Below are 20,660 nucleotides of genomic sequence, written 5' to 3' on the forward strand. Positions count from 1 at the left end.
TTATTTATCCTGAAACAACTAAGAAAAGTATTACTTATACATTCCGTTCTTTTTTTTTTTTATAGAACAGGGGGCAAACGGGCAGGAGGCTCACCTGATGTTAAGTGATACCGCCGCCCGTGGACACTCTCGATGCTAGAAGGCTCGCGAGTGCGTTGCCTGCCAAGAATTTGTAAGTACGCTCTTTTCTTGAAGGACCCTCAGTTGCATTGGTTCTTATTATAATCTATAAATATAGCATATTTATAATTGAACTTTTTTATAAAACATTTTAATATATATCACTCAATTTCAATCAATATCTTTGGAGATATAGTTTACACAACCCCATAACTAGATATTTATCAAAAATACAACCAACGAAACGTGTTTAATCTTATACAAAATCTCTTCATTAAATATGGTTAGAAAGTAAATTGGCTCATTCACGGCGTTAGATACTTACCCATCTAAAGTAATTTCAAATTACAACTCGCTTTTTAGACGAGTAACCCTCACATTGAAGCTGAATGCATTAGCCCAAAAACAAGAAGTGGGTTCTCGTAATCACGTTAGTATTCAGTGGAAAGGTACACTGAATCAGGAACAAGTGACGTTTTTGTCTTTTTAATGAATGCTGCTCTAAATTTCTAACAAACAATACGCGCGAGTGCGACTCCCCGTCCACGCTGTGCAATATCAAACGATAAATTGTTTTGATTTCATTTGTTCATATAAACTTTTGACAATTGATACGAACATATATTTTAACCTATGTATAACAATATCTAAGACATCGTTATTACTTATTAATATTTTGTTCGTAAAAACTCGAATTACCTGTCGCTAAGTTTCGGGTTTTATCGAACTATGGAAAACTATGGAATCTTCCATTATCGGGATATTGACGTTTTCCACCTCAAAAAAATGATGTCATGAAGTAGGTACTTGAAGAAGCGGGAAGTCTCTGATTTTGTTTAAGTAGTAATTTTAAATTTCTAAGTATTATTTGTTGCTTCAAATGTTACATTTTACTTTTCTTTAGTTTTTAATGTAGGTACTTTCTTGTTTTCTGTTTCATATCTATGTAATCTGTTTTGGCTTTCTGTGTTGTCTTATAATATGTATAAGTATAAGCTGTAAAATTACTTATAATTAAAAAAATATTTATCAAAACTTAAATCGATGTTAGAAAATTATTGCACTTCTTGCCTATCCTATGTAAATTAATACATTTTTTTTCTCCTTCACTCACAGTAGTTGCCTGGAAGAGATCGCTCGAAAGCAATAAGGCCGCCAGTTGCTCACCTTATCATTTAAGTATTTTTTTTTAAATGTAACGAAGTGTTAATAAATAGATAAAATGTATCTTTAGTTATAAGTAGTACTTAGTTGTACACTTTTATAAGTGATAAAGTTGACCCGCTTGACACACAGTATATATAAGTACCTCAAATTTTACGCATTATAAGGTACCACTTATACGATAAATGAATGGAATTGTAGTCGCTAGGCAAATACTATTAAAAGCAATGTACCATTTAATACAAAAGACAATTAAAGTAAATCATTATTTCAATCAATTGAACACGCAATCTACAAAAAGTAACCCTCCGTAATTAAGAGTGTATAAAACAGCCAACGCCCAATTTTTAACGCAAAGCGTGTTACTCAAGCTGTGCAAACTACTGTATGTACTAAGCAATAGTAGCAATTTACTATCGTATATGGAACTAAAATGCACAAACAATGATTTATCGAACATAATGATTTATTCATCGGCACCCTATAAAAAGACATAAATCAAAAGTATTTTAAAATTTTCATGCATACAAAACGCTTATAGCTTATAAAAACCACCATTTGTATTTAACGAGGCAACATAAAAACTGCAAATGAAACCGAACCGTAGCGTGTGCTTACAGTTTACAGTTTTTCGTTCAAACACCGAACAATCCATCCATGTTTATCTAGCTAACAAAAAGTTTACACATATTTCAGATTTTCCGATCAATAGATATGGTTGACGGGTGATTGACACGGAGACATTTACGTCGATAGGCTGCCGAAATTGTGAAAATATAAAGTAATGAGGGTAGGAAAATTTCTATATGGTTGGGAATTTAAAACACAAATAAAGTATGATACATTTTTGTCAAATAAAGATTATTATTGTAACCTACAACTATAAATCGAATTTATTATTTAAGAAAAGTTTAGATTCCATACTATCATAAATGAACACTTATGATTTACACAAAGATTCAAGTGAGGACCATCTTGCATATGAAGGATTCTCGACTAGTCTAACCACAGACCATCTTCAAGCTCCAGCGGCTAAGGTCGTGATCTTGTCTATATCCTTTGCGGTCGAAATAACTGTTAGCGGATTTTAGAGTTTGACGTCACAGTGTTTGAACAGCTTGAAAGTATGTTACATAAACTCTTATAGACGAAGCATTTATTTGATACACTTCGACCAACGTGTATAATATATTGTGGACGTCATGTTCACAAATTTACAGCTCATACATATAAATAGCTTATTGGTAAATAAAAAATGCTCTCTGTCTGTAACCCGTGTATCAGTTAGTATGAACATTGGACATACCGGAAGTGTACCCGATGCGTGTGAATTGGTTAGTATCTAAATACTAGAACTACGAGGTTATTCTTTAAGATAGAACGGCTTTTTGTAACGTGTATATAGATTCGTATTGTATAAAACACTTCCTCACTCGTGGTACAATCATAAAAAAAATATAACTAAGAAATAAGTCAATGCCAAATATTTGTATAGGTGCAACCTCCACAATTTCATAGTTTTGTAAACATTTTAGTCTGTGGTTTTTGTAAAGAAAAAGAAACCAGTAAATAAAACAAATGAGACCTGTATGCCTATATTGTCATTAATAACTTTCTGAAGCTCGTATGTTACGTTTTGAAGTGGGTAAAATGAGCAAAATATATCGATTTGCAATAAAGGGCACTTCTAATATAATGTAACTGGCCTACATAAATCAACGAAAACGCTCAGCGACAGAATCCTGAGTGAAATATAAACCGTGAAAATAGAGAAATGGTCGACCATTCAGGCTGATTTTGTCATGGCTTATTTAATTTTAATATTATTATTGCACTTATTCCTATGATGTATTTCGTTTTGATTTTAACACGTGTATCATATATTTAGAAGATATACACAAATCGAATATCTGAAATAGATTATTATTAATAACTACCAAACTAGAAACCAAACGTTTCGTTATATCATCGATATATCAAACGTTTCATCATATTATCTACTAGATGACGCTTATATGCCGTACGACGTACGCTTCAATCTGTACTCAAGAGTCATTTAAGAGTTAAAAGTCATGATGTCATAATTATACATTCAAACACAAAACAAAATCAAACAAAAATACAAAAAACTATTGGTCGTAACGTTTAATGTCCTGGTTGAGATATGTTTCCACCACACTATTATAAACTATATATTATAATAGAAATCTCTCGAGGCCTGATCTCTTCAATTCAGCGCAGCGAGCTCTACTAATTATATTACTACACCTCTACTATGAATCAAAACTTAATGTTAATAATATTACGTTACCACAAAGTATAGAATAAATCTAGAAGCTAAATTCCAAAATAGCTTTCTCATCTAATCACAATTCGATTTCCGACATCCCGCACTATTTATTTAGAAAGCCTGGCAACAGAGAAAACGCTGCGTCAAACAAAAATCTGTTATTCCCGCTGGAAGGGCGCCAAAGTAAACGCGCCAATACTTTTTACGAATCTGTCACAAGGAAAATGATAATAGAATAAGTAACAGAAGATATATTTAACAAAATACACAAAAATCTATATATTTCTGTATACATGTAAGGGAGCGTTCAAGTACATATACGTAATTTTTGGAGATTCTTGATCCTCCCCCATATAACGCGCCGTAACGTTTCTCTGTACCCAATAGTAAAACGTTTTATCACCACTCAGTGACTCATTAAACCTAAAAAAATATATGTGATGTAAAGTATCAGAAAGTTGATATTAACAATGACGTATAATTCAATCCCCGCTCCGCAACGTAACCCCCTTCACCCCCCTCCCCACCTAAATTCGTTACGTAAAACTTAAACGCTCCCTGATATGGAAATATGTATATACTTGTTCTTATCATGATTAGCAAAATTTGACAAACATTATGGAAGAAAATCTTAAATTGCAGTTTAATAACTGCAATTTAAGATTTTCTTCCATAATGACTCTTAATTTACTTCAAGCTGTAAAGCTGCTGCTATGGTTAATAATAACTCAGTTCGTACAATAGAGTAATAAACTAACCCTAGTTTTAAGCAATATTGTATTGAGTTTGAGTTACTTGATACTAGATACTTATCTCACTAATTATGATTTATTAAGAAACATTATCAATGAAACAAAAAGAAGTGACTACTCTCAGGGTTAATGGGCTTAATGGTTTATTTATAAATTTCCATGATATTACAATGTGAATGTTAGTATACATTCACATTGTAACAAAACTTTAGTCTAAATATCATTAGTTGTAGTCATTAATGTTATAAATGCATCTTGCTAAACAATTACTTCACTTACCATAGATTTTTAGCTGGTCTTAACAAACTCAATAACATATGTAAACAAAACAAAATAATTATACCTACGACTTTTATTAGCAAAACCACTAATGCCTATAACTATGTAATTTGTTTTAAAATACCCTGTCTTATAAGTGTTTGACACTCAGATGTAGGCAGGAAGTGTCTACTATTTTTCTTCAACATAACAACATCACCATCTTCTAATTCTAATTTTCCATAATGTGTTATACAAAGCACTTCAATATACAATGATTTAGGAGGTCTCAAATTCTCTGTTAGATCAATACCACTATAACCAATATCTTGGCCCAAAGACCTCATAAATGTTGCTAAATTAGTGGAATATTTAGAAAACCAATCATATTCACTGTCAGATAATAATTCTCTTATATCTGGAGGTAGGACTGAGCCAAATTCCCATCTCAGAGTTTTGATTTTATTAATGCGATCATACAGGTAAGCTAATAGGCACCTTTTATTGCGCTCTAGTGCTGAATGACGAACCTGAACAGTTGTCCACAATGACTTATTCTCTGATGTTGCATTTCTGAAATTATAAAATTTATATGAATGTATGAATTTTGATAGATAAGACTTTAGAATGCAAAAGGCTAAGTATGTAAATTGCCATAACTACAAGTTCATATGTAATTTGTAAAGGATCAACATCATATGATTATACATAAAGTATTACTTACGCATCATTCATGTTTAATTTAAACAAAATGTGCATTTCTTCAATTATTTGTCGAATCTTTTCATCCTGCAACAAAAATTAACAAATCAAGTCTTACAAATAAAATCAAAAAACAAATATACATGTAAGAAAACTGTTTACATTAAATGCACTCAGTGTTTCCCGGTTTCTTTCAGATTCTTTTAATAATTCTATTACTTTTTCACCGAACATGCCGAGTTTGGTTTTCAGCCCTAGAGTTGGTTTTATTTTTACTTGTAATGGTGGTGGGAGAAAATACCGATTTTAAATATATCAAAATTACTTGAAAAAAACTAAATACTATTTATAACCACGGTTATTGACGTTATTGTATAGATTATTAGCATAATTTGTAATATTTTTGTAACTTAAACAAAATATTTAGAAAACAGCATCTTTTCATTCAATTGTCAGTTGTCATTGCAGAAAACACATTATATATTTTTATTGATAATGTCACTGCCAAGTATCTTGTGCTAAATTAACAAACATTATATTATCGAATCTCTAGCGAATACTCAACGTTGGCGTAACGTTATGGAAAATTGGAAACCCACCCGCGTTCCACCGAACCCCCCTATGTTCCACCTTTAATTCACCATAACTACAGTAATGAAAAGCATAGAGTATAGCCAATAAGCATAGCAAAAAAGAAAAGTGGTGGAACTTACTACTTTCTAACACCATCTTAATGCATCTATAGGATGTAAAACAATGTTTGTCGTATGGTACGTAGGTTGGTATTAGTTTTCTTATGGGCTAGTATCGTCCGTTGTCATTTTTATCGACGAAAATAAAATATCGGAAGGTAATTACTTTGTGATTTATTCAAAAATTATTAATGTTCCCTATTAATGTTTAATTATTATAACATTTAATTTAATTATTATTATAACATAAAGTCATTTAAACATAAGTTATAAACGTGTGTGCTAATGAACACACTCTTAACATTTGGGTGAATTGAATTGTATAGGTTTCGATCTCGGGGCAAACGGAAAAATTCACCGGAGGCAACCCCTTCCACGCTAACAGTGGACTACCAATGTTAGGGGCTCAGTTCAGGTTAGAACTGAGCACCGGAGCGCGGTTCAATTTTACCTAGAAATTGCGAATCCGGCCTTATTCTTCCTTACTGAGACTCAGAATTATCCTCCCCGGCTTATACTTCTTACCTCTCCTACCCGGGGTACAAATTGGAACATTCATTTGTGCTGCGAGCGACAGTTTGCGTGTACGTAGTAGTACGAAGACGATATCTTTTCTCGTCGCCTCGGGACGCTTGAAGGAAGGGACCTATCTAACCCCTGGCTCCGCGTAGACTGCGATGCGTGCCTGAATAGGTCCCATATCGGAAATTATGTAACTAACCGACTCATCGAGCACATTCAAATGGCTATAGATTCCTTGCTCGAAACGGTTCCTACAGCTGAAATCGATATTTCACCTTTAATTCACCATAACTACAGTAATGAAAAGCATAGAGTATAGCCAATAAGCATAGCAAAAAAGAAAAGTGGTGGAACTTACTACTTTCTAACACCATCTTAATGCATCTATAGGATGTAAAACAATGTTTGTCGTATGGTACGTAGGTTGGTATTAGTTTTCTTATGGGCTAGTATCGTCCGTTGTCATTTTTATCGACGAAAATAAAATATCGGAAGGTAATTACTTTGTGATTTATTCAAAAATTATTAATGTTCCCTATTAATGTTTAATTATTATAACATTTAATTTAATTATTATTATAACATAAAGTCATTTAAACATAAGTTATAAACGTGTGTGCTAATGAACACACTCTTAACATTTGGGTGAATTGAATTGTATAGGTTTCGATCTCGGGGCAAACGGAAAAATTCACCGGAGGCAACCCCTTCCACGCTAACAGTGGACTACCAATGTTAGGGGCTCAGTTCAGGTTAGAACTGAGCACCGGAGCGCGGTTCAATTTTACCTAGAAATTGCGAATCCGGCCTTATTCTTCCTTACTGAGACTCAGAATTATCCTCCCCGGCTTATACTTCTTACCTCTCCTACCCGGGGTACAAATTGGAACATTCATTTGTGCTGCGAGCAACAGTTTGCGTGTACGTAGTAGTACGAAGACGATATCTTTTCTCGTCGCCTCGGGACGCTTGAAGGAAGGGACCTATCTAACCCCTGGCTCCGCGTAGACTGCGATGCGTGCCTGAATAGGTCCCATATCGGAAATTATGTAACTAACCGACTCATCGAGCACATTCAAATGGCTATAGATTCCTTGCTCGAAACGGTTCCTACAGCTGAAATCGATATACTTGGCGATTTTAACGCCCAACATGCGGGAAGATCCTTTCACGACTTTTTCTTCAGACTACGACCTGATACAAATGGTCCCCACAATTACGCGAATACTAGATAGACCTTCTGCTGACTTCACATTCGGAGAACTATTAAGTCTCTATTGACCCGCAATTGGGTGCATCAGATCATTCAGTGGTCCGGAGTACTGTGCCTTCTATGCGCCCTTCAATGCACCGCTTTTCGGGTTGTCGCTATCTTTATATTTTTAAAACTTATTTGGAGGTATTCTACTACTTCAGTTTAGCCAATAAAAAATGGTTTAGTTTATATAATTACAATAACTTATACATTTAATTGAACAGAAAATTAATTTCAAACAATAAGAACAACAATAGCACAAGCTTGCTGATTAAAGATCATTGTTTCTATATTTTTTTTAGTTTCCACGACTTGGAGATTTTTTATTTTCTTCAATCACGTAAGATTAAAAAGCATGAAGCATCAGAAATTGATAAGTTTACGTATATGGCTAAAATTAGGTGTCTCATTCATCCACGCACATAAGTCACATAATGTTTAGAGAAAATCCTTTATTTTTTACATTATATTTCATGACGCAGTTCTTGTTCTTGGGGAGAATCTTTTAAATTAGTATTTTTTTCACAACTACAGCATTTATTATCTCTTACAAAGATATGTAATATTATACATGATGTTGTAGTGTAAGCATCTTAATTTTATGGGAGTTTTGGAAAAGACACCAGCATCATCCTATCACGTCGAAAAAAAAATCACGTCGGGGTCACCATTTATGGGTGTTCTATATTTCTATAAATCACAACCCATTTTTATCTTTGTTAAATTGATATATTAATACTTCACAAACAACGGTAATTAATTTATATTCTTATAGAAAAGTTCATAGGAAAAAATACATGCTCACTATCTTAAAAGTCTGTTCTGAGTGACGTCTGTTTTCTTCTTTTCTAAGTGTCCTGTATTTATATTGCCACAAACATCAAAATCGTATAGAAAATACTACACCATATAGTATGTACATTTTAGTGCGTATCTACGATACGCTACATCTTCACTGAAATTAACTTTATAAATCATACATAAAAAACTCCTACTAGATATAGTAATTCTGATAAGAATTACAAATATTTCTTACAAAATAACTTCTATTCTCCGCAGGTACATAATTTCTAGTCTGTGAATGTTGGCTTTCAAACTTTTTGCATTTGCTATACGAATACGTAGATAACGTAGTTGTAATTACGAATGATCTGTGCCGTGTGCGACATAAATGATAAAACTATCATATTAGCTGTAAGCTGAGAACATACTATAAAACTTCAGTCAGTTGTTGTATATTGACACTTGTGGGTGTCCTGAGTTGAGTACAATATTTTATTAATTTAAAATGTGCAAATTCTCTTATTGTTGAGTGTTCTTCATCATTTAGTTTTAAAAATATATATTAAGACGTGATTAATAGTGATAAGTGTTAATACTACATCACAATGAGTGCCAAAAAAGCTGTTGACACAAAAATTTTCGACGATGAAAATACGGACTCTGGTTTCCTTTCGGGGCCTCTTAGTGAACAAAACTTGACGGAAGAATACAATCCAGATGAAGATTCAAAAGAAACACATGACGCAGCAATAGATACACTAGAGCGAACTAGTGATAAACAAGAAAAAAGAAAAGACGACTGCAAGGATAATAAAAGTAGTAAAGATTTGTTAAGTCAACATGAAGAGTTCGATAGTGGGGTTATTTCTATGGAACTGAAGTCTGGTGAAGTAGATTGTTATGAGACAACATCATCACATGTCCCTGTAGAGCCCCTGATAGTGATTGAAGAATTTAAAGGTGACAATTCAGTTCAAGCTCAAAAATATGATCTACCTCCAATCAAAATATTGTTTGAACAAGATGAAGATGGTGATACGTAAGTTCCACAATCAACTTTCTAACTAACTCAATTAATTGGTCTGTATAGTAAAAGGGAAAGTTACATGATGTAGTTTATAAGAATGATTCTTTAATTTACCATCAATGTGGTATCTAAGCTGAAAAATGAAAACTGCAGTAAATTTTATGGGTTAATGGTGAATGAATACTGCATCTAGTTATTTACTCAGCAATGAATATGCAAAGACTTTATTATTAAAAAGTGTTTCTTTTACAGACAACTTCATATTGCTGCAGTCCATGGATGTGCCACATCTGTTTCCACGCTAATAAAGATATGCCCTGAGAAGAAATTATTAAATATTGTTAATCGTTATGGCCACACAGCACTGCATCTTGCAGTACTTGCAGGACAACCTCATATCACAAAAATGCTTGTGGAAGCAGGAGCTTCAATAAGTGTTAGAGACTTCAATGGAGAGACACCGCTTCATATAGCTGTTCAAAAAAAATATATGAAAACTTTAAAACTTCTTCTGGAACCATTAAAAAGAACTCCTCGGGAATATTTTAATGTATTGGATCAGAAGAATTACAATGGTAAGTAGTATTTTTTACTTGTTATTAGTAATCCCTTACATAATCTTAGTAAGAACCTTACATAATATAATTTTTTAATTATGTATTAATTCTATGACATTATATTTATAATTTACACATGTAAATAAATTTTTTTAAAGAATAAAATCTACATCTATTACATATAAAGAAATAACAGTAAGATATTGCTTTCATTGTTTTAGGATATACCACAATGTTTAACTTTTTATTGGGATTCATATTTAAACCCCAATAATAGGTGAAATTCCTAAATGGTCATTGAATTGAACACTTAAAAAGATAAGTAATTAAAAATAAATTACAATATAACATATCTAAATACAGTAGAACACTATTGAGATCATGTTGATATGAATGATTATGAACAGAGTAATAACTACTGAAAAATGTGAATTTGTACATTTTTCTGAAGGTGTAAAATCCCAGGTTTTCCTTGAATTATTCTTTACCAAAAGTGATTTGTAAAAATAGTTCTACATTACATTAGGACTGTTAATGAATAAAATGTTTAACTACAACAGTTATGTTCTATAATAGGCTTTTAAATATAACAGCATCTTATTTTTTTTAAATAATTTCACAAAAAAATTATGCTACCATTTAATTCAAATAAAAATATCTCATTTTATTAGTATTTTTCCTCTATAAATTTTGATGATCAAAACAAAATGTGAAAAACAAAACTAAAATATTTAAACTAATAAACTACGTACGCATCATGACGCTACTTTATAATTATGGAAACCCGATCATGGTAATGACATTTCTAATAGAAAATATAACGGATATTAACCTGCCGGATATCAACTTGTCGTCCTTCACAGTCATTGTTAAGAAATAGCAGGACACTGGCACGCAAATGCACGTCATTATAAATAAGATGTCACTAGGATGTATTGAATAGATAGCCGACCAGTTATCGTAAACATTGTTTACGTGTTCAGAAAGATGACCGTCAAGGTCTTGAGCACACTCAATGGAATCCGTATTCTTGGCAAGTCACGCGCGGGAAATACAACTGATAGTTTTTGATCAGGTATTGAAGCGTGGAAAAGTCTAGATTTACCTTAAACAGACACATTTTATTTCAATTTGTTCACTAAATAAAGGTATAATTTTATATAGGTTCATATTTACGCTAAAGCACTGGGAGTACATTATGTTTTCGAAACCTGTTAGGGACATGTCAGTTTCATTGAGCCACATCTAAGCTTCTCTTATCTCACTACTTTTAAAGGTCATATAGTGTATTTTTTAACAAATTAATTGAATGTTATATTAAACCAGCTAATAAAATATACAATTGACATTTTAAGTAGGGTAGGAAATGTCTACAGCCGGGTTTTCCGATATTATAATGCCTCGTCCTTGCCTTGAAACTTTCAGCAACTATTGACATAGGTTTTCCCATCGTTGTGACCTCGTTTCATAATAATATAAAAGATAAGAGGTAACATTATTGTTTTAGTTGTTATTCTTTTAGTAACATGTTATTACAAATTAACCACAGATTCATATTCATTTTGGAATTCCCAAGAAGTGCTAATGATACCAAAAGTAAATAATTACGGTGTATATTTTGGGCAAATGGCAACCTCGCTATACGATGGGTATTCCCGTAGTGTTCGCGTAACACAAAACGATGTGAACCGGCTCGCGGAGAAAGCGTTGCAAACATTCACAAATCCTCAACTCAGACGCCAGTATGGCTGCGTGGGATATCCCACATCGTTGCTTGTACAATGTTACGTGACTTTCGGATGAGGTTGTGGTTTTTCCAACTTATATGATTTCAACGATAAATAAGCGATCATTGACACGTGTATTCAATTATGTGTGTCACCTTGCGTGAACGCAGCTTATGCCTCGCTAATTATATGCAACTTTAAACGTAAATTTGTTTTCCTATTATTTGATAAAACGTATACACGTCGCTTTGTTTAGTCAGTTGCATAATAGCAAGTCTGTTTGTTATCATTTATTGCGTAGACAGTCACTTGTACTTGGCTACCTCTAAACGTACATAATATATCTGTAGTCTATACTAATATTATAACACAATCGGACATTCTATGTAAATGATGTTACGAATTTAAAAGATTGTATTAGATATATATTCATTATTTTATAGTTGTTAATTAAAATCTGTGTATTGGTCAGATAATGAATGTGGGTGTGTATCTAATAATCTGTTGTCAAGTAAAATATTTTTTTATTAATATGATAAGAAAAATATATCTATAGTCTGACTTGATTCGAGTCCGATCGGTATATAGCATCTCTAGTATATCATTATTATTATGAGAATGCCCACCTCATGGGCCTAATATAAACTAAATACAGACTTCAAAGAACCGTTGTCGGAAAGTACAGAAGGTTCTCGTATACTATGTAAGGAAAACCACAACTTGGACTTAAATGGTTTAAGACAAGTCATCCACCTAATGCTTGATTTAAGTGCAACAATGACTCGGTTACTCTTTGGGTAATTCCGAGGTGAAAGTATTTCAAATGCTTCGGAAATCCCAATCTGTTTATCTGCGATAATGATGCAGCTTTTGTATGCATTAGGTATAGTTATATTATTTATTCCTTATTGTTCATTAGAAACGATTTTTTTTGTATTAAATTGACTGTGAGTAATGCAGTAACGTGCAGGTGGTAAACACTAGGTATAAATAATATACTTTCTTGAATCATTGCCTACTCACGTGGTCAAAGGCATTTGGATAAATCGATGATCGCACCGGTTTTTTGGAAAACCAACATGAATCCGGTTTCCACATAATGAATTGCTTTGAGAAATTCAAAGTTTATTGTACCTACCTAATGATTTATATTACTTAAGTGTTTACCTACGTATGTTAAGAAACAAGGAATTTCCCATAACATGCTTGATAAATGGTCATGCATTTATTTGAAATATAGTTGACATATTTTATACTATTATTATTTAGGTAAACATAATTTTTTTTTAACTTAAGTTTTCTTTACAATGGTGTTAAAATTATCTTGTAGGTGCATGGAATATGTATACGCAATTTATCAATAATCCCAACCTTATTCGTAGAATCATCATGGTATCACGTATGAGTTAAATATGACGCGGAAGCAGTGAAAATATCATCGACCGTATATGGTGAGGGCAACCGCGCTCGCGCCGATTGCTACATTATTCGGAAAACCCGAGTGCTCCCCGCGCCGCGCTCCCCTCACACCCGCGTCCACATGACCGCTCGCGCCCATTTACTTCTACGCAGCTGTTAATTTACACCTCGTTTTATATAGGTTTCATACGTTTGGGTGCATACTTACGTACATACATAATTTATACTGACGTTAGCTGTAACATCGTAATACGCTTGCCAGCAGCTACCTTGACGTTACATTTCTGATTCAGCCAGCAAATCACAAATGGGTGTACGGTATTTTAAATACCCGCATTCACTGATAACAGAAATTCTAATTTATATCGTACATGAGTTAAATGATTCGCTTGGTCCGTCATTTGTTGTTGTTAATTTTATTACTATTTCTAAGATGATACAAAGAGTTTTATAAAATAGTATATTAGAGATATTAAATCTAATCATATAACTTGATTGCATAGATTGATAGAGAGATGAACTTATCAGCTGTGTTTGAAAACTCGTCTGCTGTCATTGACTTAGCTAATATTGTCTTAGTCATACGGCATACCTATTGTATATACCTTGATAAACTTGATGTCATGAGAATACGATGTAATTGCAAAGTTTTTATATTATGTGTTTATATTTAAATTTATAGTAAGATATTTAATATTTACATAATACAAATAAATGGTCGTATGACGTATTGTCAAGGTAAATATACAATAATTCGTCGATATTGGCGGATAGTAATCGTCTAATGCCGTGTCTGCTTTAACTTTGTTTTGGTATTTGCTGAAACACTAATATACATTTATAAAAATCTTTTCCGTAATAAATGTTCTAGATATCAAAACTCTGAGCTCAGTTATTTTGGTCATAAAATATTTGTTGAAAATAGTACTGGACAGGGGCCAGCATCTGTTTTAGGCACAGATGACTACGTGTGTGACGGCTATGAAACATTTTTAGAAAATTCAGCTAATTCCGCCCCTGACATACCTTTATATAAATACATATTTATATATATTTCGAAAGAAAAATATTTTGTCGGAACTGTTTACGTTTTATTCGTCAAAAAGCAAAACATGTTTAACGTGTTAAAATAATTAGATAATAATGAATATATGCGTATTCGGATAAATTTGAATGTGAGTTTTGAGAAGGTTGTTTGTTAGAAGAAATAATAAATTTCCTTAATAACGTCGACAATTTTAAATCATTAGTAATATATTTAATCTACATATATTTTTATGAGTATTAGCTACAAATAATTGATACATCTGCTGTTAATTCGATTTTAGTTATTTTGTAATGTTTCTTTTTCATAGTTCATCCCTACTATTTTGATAAAACAATATGTAAAGTGTCACATATATTTTCAGGTCAGACGTGCGTTCATCTCGCAGCTTCAAAAGGTTACATAGACGAGATAAGGTTGCTGGTATCCTGTCGAGCTAATATAAATGCTAAGGTACTGTTAAATTACGATTTAGTTGTACATTTTATTGATATATATATTTATATACTGTGTTATATATGGTTACAATGATTTATTTAAAAAATCCTATCAATTACGCGTAAAAGCATGATTAATGTTCTGTGGGGTAACTTTTATTAATGAATTTTCCGTATAATTATTATTATTAAGTATATGATACTAACTGTTATTGATTTATTACTAGAAATTTTGTAGCTTAAGTATCACCACGGATCTGATTTATCCTGATACTCGAAAGCCAATAACGTGTAAATAGTGTAACGATTAGTAGACTTCGCACTTACGAAAAAAGCAACCTTTATTAATTTATTCATCTAACTAAACGAATCGACCTAGTACTTTTAAATCTACGTTCAAATAACTGCAGTTATACCAAATATATAAAGGGGTCGTCTATTCCTGTTTCTGCCTCGTCATTTACGTCATTTATTACGTGATACAAAAACTCAAACAAATGTTGAAATCGGAACACTCGAAGTTACGTGTAAAGCTTTCTGTTTCGTAGTCTAAGCAATTTTTTGCACAGTAATTATTATTAATAAACCATATGTGAAGATGAAGAGCTAGAGAGACTGATCAAAATTTTTATGTTTTATTTATTTATGTAATTACAGTTACAAATGTTACATAACATAAATCAAACAGGGAATAAAACACAGTCAAACATCATAACAAAAATCGAAAAGTTAGACTAAAATAAATAGAAACTACGAAGAGAAACAAACACTAAAAGAATTGTTTTGATCGTATTTGTTTTAAATAATTTAAAAAATATCCTGTTATTTGCTTTGATGTTAGATATCTGTTATCTTATAGGTCATTTAGTACTTATTAATTATACAATTACTTCGATAGGTATGATGATTATAATCGTAAGACTCGCTACTTATCGTTTATATCAATATATCATGTCTAAACCACAATATCATGGTACTATCATCAAACATTAAATAAAAGTATATTACTTATTATATACAAAATATAAGGCATTTAAATTGTTTGTATTAGATTAAAACTGCATGAAAAATATATATATAAAAGTACTACGTGATATATTTGTTTATTTCTTTTGGGAAACCCGTCGTCAATCGTGTAATCTGATAAGATGATAGCGGGTTTTTACTGCGCTATATGTAGTTCCAATTTTCGCCAGCGCACTAATGAGGAAACTATATGTTTTTAATGTTTAAACAATATAGAACTGTTTCAAAGAATATCTCATATATAACTTAAAATAATTAATATTGATACAGAAAACAAAATACACTCTTTATATGTTACCAGTTTTAATACTTATTATTTTATTTTTTACTAAACAATTCGTTATCTGCTTCGCCTTGATTTTTCAAATTTTATTTCTGTATGGCATTTAATTATTCATTAACTAAAAGTCTTAATTGATACAACTATTATGTTACAAAACAAAGTAAATTTAATTACGCATTTGCTAATTATATTATAGTTTCTGTGTGACTAAAGAATCTCTTCACACTGCTAAAACCATCTGACCTCATTTTTACTTGAAATTTAATTTAAACATAAAATCTACGATCTATTTAAATATTTGCTTATTTAATTTATATTATACACAACTCTTGGTTGAGGGGCCTTGTTATGGCCGACAGATAAGATAACCTCACAAACCAGGCTTTTTATCTGTTTCTGGAATAACGAATTATTTGATGGAATAAATTTTATAAAGCGTACTTAAACATATCATATTTTGACTGATGGCATATAAACGTAAGAATTTGAATTAGTTCTTGGTTAACATGCACTCAGTTAATTTGGAAAAAGGAAATAACTTGACTAAATGTCTATTCTTTTAGAGTATAGATGCGGCACTTCTTTAATAATTACAGACTGTTTCAAACAAATACATTTTTACAGGAGGGATTAGCTGGTCACACGGCACTTCACATCGCAACACGGAGGCGCGACGAGGACCTTATGCGGTACTTATTGACTGAGACAGTGGCGGACCGGGGAGTAAGAGACTACGCGGGTCGCACAGCAAGACACTTCGCTCGCAAAACTACCGTGGCACATCTCTTTACTGATGACTATTCTGATGATGACGATTATGATAGCGATTCAGAGGTGAGCATTTAAACATAGAAAGCAACCATTCAATGACTCATTTAAAATTCAATCATTGATCATATCATTTTATTTGAACAAAATTCAAGCCAAAGAGAAATCACCAAAACTCAAATTACCTATCTAATATTAGCCGAAATACCTTCTTTTTTTCAGAATGAGAGTGAGGTGGATAGGTTTGAGGAGATGCATCAGATGATGGCTGCTTGTACCACGACGTGCGCATAACAACACAATATGTGCAATTCATAAACCATAGCTTTAACTAGAGGAGAGGGCAGAATGTTTGTTTGACGTAATTGACGGCTAGGACAAATGTCAGACGAAGTGGCGAAGCTAGTCTTCTAATCGAAATGTTATAAGAAATAATCATTTAAAATTATGTACTCCAATGTGAGTGTATCAAAAGCGATAATGTTCAATACATTCACTCCTATGTTTTTATGAATTACACAGTTCGGTGTTAAAGGGGGTTTAAAATATGAAATTATGTTAAAATCCAAAATTGCGCTGAAAAACTGATAGAGCGCTTGTAAATATAATAATTTGAACATATGTATTTATTCCTTGTAGTTATGTCGTTGATAAGTTCAAATTATTTTATTTGGCTATATCAGTCATTGCCATAATGATAAGTATACTCGTGAACCGAATGTTATTTTAACTCGCTATCAAAAAAATATAACAAAGTAGGTATTGATGTCATAACGCGGAATATTTTAACGGTTAAATATAGTCTAGCATAACATATTAAATATATATATATATATATTTAAAAAAATGTTTGACAAATTAGGGGCCGTTCAAGTATTACCTAAGCTAAACTCAAAAATAATAGTAATATATTATTTTTTTGTAGGAGTCCTCGAAAAATGCATTTTGGTTTCAAGCTTATACAATTTGTGGATAATATGTGTAAAAAGTAAATAATTACTATAGATGTAATCACCAAATATAATTCACACACCCTCCTCCAATAGTGCTTATGTCATACTTGAATGGCCAAGTAATGTACAGTCTCTTGACCAATGCCATTATGAGGTCGTGTAGTCTTCCTTTAAAATAAAGATTATTAAATATCTATATTACTTATTTACTGTTTTATTGTATGTTTATACTTATTAAATTTATATGATTGTGAGTACTAAAGGAAAATGCTTGAAACTTCCGTTGTTTTGAATGATGTAAGATATTACTCATATGGAATTTCCTTGGGGTTTCGGGTGTAACATTGTTGTTCACGGAAAATAACCTGTTGTTTAAGATTAGGCTCCGAACAGACTTTTGCTTAAGCAGTGACGGAAGCTTAATTTTATTTTCGATGTACTTTATACTCCGAAAGTTTGACAGTCTCTCTCGTTTAGGAAGTTACTTATGGATTTTAAACTTGTTCACTTTTTGCAGCTATTGTATTTTAATAGTTTTATAAATTTAACATGTTAAAAATCCGATGGTAGCAAAATAAATCATATGTTGAATTGTTAATGTCATACCAGGTGCAAGATAGGTTGATATTTATTGCGCCTAGTATAAGTTGAAATTTGATTCGTGATTAATATTGTTGTGATGCAGTTGGAAAATGTTATCTGGAATCCTATATCGATAATATTCCGTTTATGTTATGAGGTCGAGATAATGGTCGTAATCAATGTACGATGAAAGCGATAACACTAATTGAGAACTTGCATTGTAAAATGTCTATAAGACCTGTAAAAAATCCGTTAATTTTGATAAGAAAATGTTAATTGTTGACATTATCCCTAAAATGTCGCACTTGCATTTTATAGTTCTAAAAAAATATACTACCTAAATATAACTGTTTGCGTTGTAGGTGTTCATTTTTTCGGAATTTACGAATTAATTTTTATGTAGAAATCTTTGTGCCTGTAACTAGTTCCTTCTTTCTGGAATCATAGATGATATCTTGTTGACTTTGTATGTGTAACAAAAAGGTTTTTGTCAAATCTTATTAAGTATGTATATGATTTGAATTAGTATCTCTCACACGCCCTTTATTTAGAGGTTATTGTATTTATATCTATTATGATTAGTATATAACTAATGTCTATTATCTGAAATATATGTACTTTAAAAATGTAACAGCTTTGTTCTTATTACCTATCTAAACAAATTCAAAAATCATTTATTCATGTAGGTAACATTACATACACTTATGAACGTCAAAAAAGAATTATACATTGAATGCTTCTAATTTTATATTTAGTGCCAGTTCTCAAATCAAGAGCATAGAACGGAAGAGAAGAACTGGCAATAAACTCTCCGCCACTGTTTTTAATCGCCAAATTTTTTCTTTTACACAACGTTTGGAAGAAGCTGCAACCATTACACCATGTTCTATATTATGACATCTTGAGTAATAATGTAAAGTAAATTAAAAACTAGCTTAGTGAAAGTGACAGAAGATATACCTTTTAGCTGTTTTTCTTTCTTTATTTCTTCCATTTAATTTATTAAAAAAATAAATTAATGTTTATTATTAAAGATGCATAACTTATTAATTAAATATTTATGAAGAAACCAGCAAACCTTTCTTTGTCTTTGATTTCAGCATCTATTTCGTGGCAATATTATTTGTCGTTTTTTAGGCCATGCCTTCTCGTTTTTTGCGTAAAATGAAAAGTCCATTGGTGGACAACTATGATTCGAAAGCCTCTGGGCACGATCTTTATTATATAACGAGGCATTGTTTCAGCTTTTTGTACTTAATATCTGGGCGTTAAAATCCTAACCAATAGTCAAGTTGAGAAAGAAAAAGTGGCTATCTACGAGTATCGTCGAATAATAGTATTTAACATTTATCGTTGCAGAAGCATTTAGGTAGGACGCAATTAAAGACCGCATCCCATCCCAATCTGCTGATTAGTAGTGCTTAATACGCGGACAAGTACAAAAGGCGAGGCCGTGAAGGGCGCGTAGTAGGCACTTTAGGAATGTTTGGTTGCGATAAATAAAAACTCCCTAATAACTTGTCGAGAAGAGGTGAAGATGGAACTGAATGTATAATGAATGAATTAATGAATAATATTTTACAAAACTGCGTACATTTGTATAGAAAAACCCCGGACCACACAATGATCTGATGAACCCAATGTGAAGTCAGTAGAAGGTCCAACAAAGAGGGTTAAAGACCATCCACATCTGGAATTCGCGTAGTCGCAGAGACTATTTGTGCCAGGTCGAAAGCTAAAGCGAAGTCGTGAAAGTATCTTCCCGCGAGATTTCAGAGCCGAGCCGATCTGCTTGGTGGGCGTTACAATCGCCAAGTATCACGATTTCAGCGGTAGGAACCTATCTGGCAGGGAATCTGCTTGTTCCGATGATAAATGCCCTGGGGTAATCTCTGTTTGAACTGCACCTCCATACTTATGGGCTCCGGGAGTCTCACTCACCGCATGAAACACGAGAACAACAAGATGAACCTATTGTATCACTTCACGCCGATTTTCTGTGGGACAGTGGGGCTGCCCCGGTCGTGCCTGCCCATTTGGCTGCAGCCCGAAGGTAGAGCGTGGCGTAGTGGGTGAAATAACCTCACATTACAGGTTTTTCCACCAGTGGCCGATGGGATTCTTTTTTTTTATAGAACAGGGGGTAAACGGGCAGGATAGACCCTGATAGACATGGTTGACAGAGAGGAGCAGTCTCGATGGAGATTTAGCTGTGAACGCCTAACAGCTCTCAACACATCTGCTCGTAGTCTAGCTGACTGATTGCAAGACTTATAAAAATAAACAATAATAATTAAA

General features: G+C 32.5%; 2 protein-coding genes across 2 annotated transcripts; one reads left to right on the top strand and one right to left on the bottom strand.

The window, feature by feature from the left end:
- Positions 1-4,660: 4,660 nt before the first annotated feature.
- Positions 4,661-5,723, bottom strand: LOC111003709 (DNA replication complex GINS protein PSF1). The gene is made up of 3 exons (XM_022274367.2): positions 5,449-5,723; positions 5,309-5,373; positions 4,661-5,157 (listed from the first exon to the last, which is right to left on the bottom strand). Exons 1-3 carry the CDS (start codon positions 5,518-5,520, stop codon positions 4,707-4,709), a joined length of 588 nt encoding a protein of 195 aa, XP_022130059.2. The 5' UTR covers positions 5,521-5,723; the 3' UTR covers positions 4,661-4,706.
- Positions 5,724-8,951: 3,228 nt separating this feature from the next.
- Positions 8,952-18,993, top strand: LOC111003662 (NF-kappa-B inhibitor cactus). The gene is made up of 5 exons (XM_022274291.2): positions 8,952-9,577; positions 9,818-10,140; positions 14,678-14,766; positions 16,684-16,893; positions 17,050-18,993. Exons 1-5 carry the CDS (start codon positions 9,144-9,146, stop codon positions 17,119-17,121), a joined length of 1,128 nt encoding a protein of 375 aa, XP_022129983.2. The 5' UTR covers positions 8,952-9,143; the 3' UTR covers positions 17,122-18,993.
- Positions 18,994-20,660: the final 1,667 nt, after the last annotated feature.

Source organism: Pieris rapae, chromosome 9 (assembly GCF_905147795.1).
Source record: "Pieris rapae chromosome 9, ilPieRapa1.1, whole genome shotgun sequence".
Classification (NCBI taxonomy): Eukaryota; Metazoa; Arthropoda; class Insecta; order Lepidoptera; family Pieridae; genus Pieris; species Pieris rapae.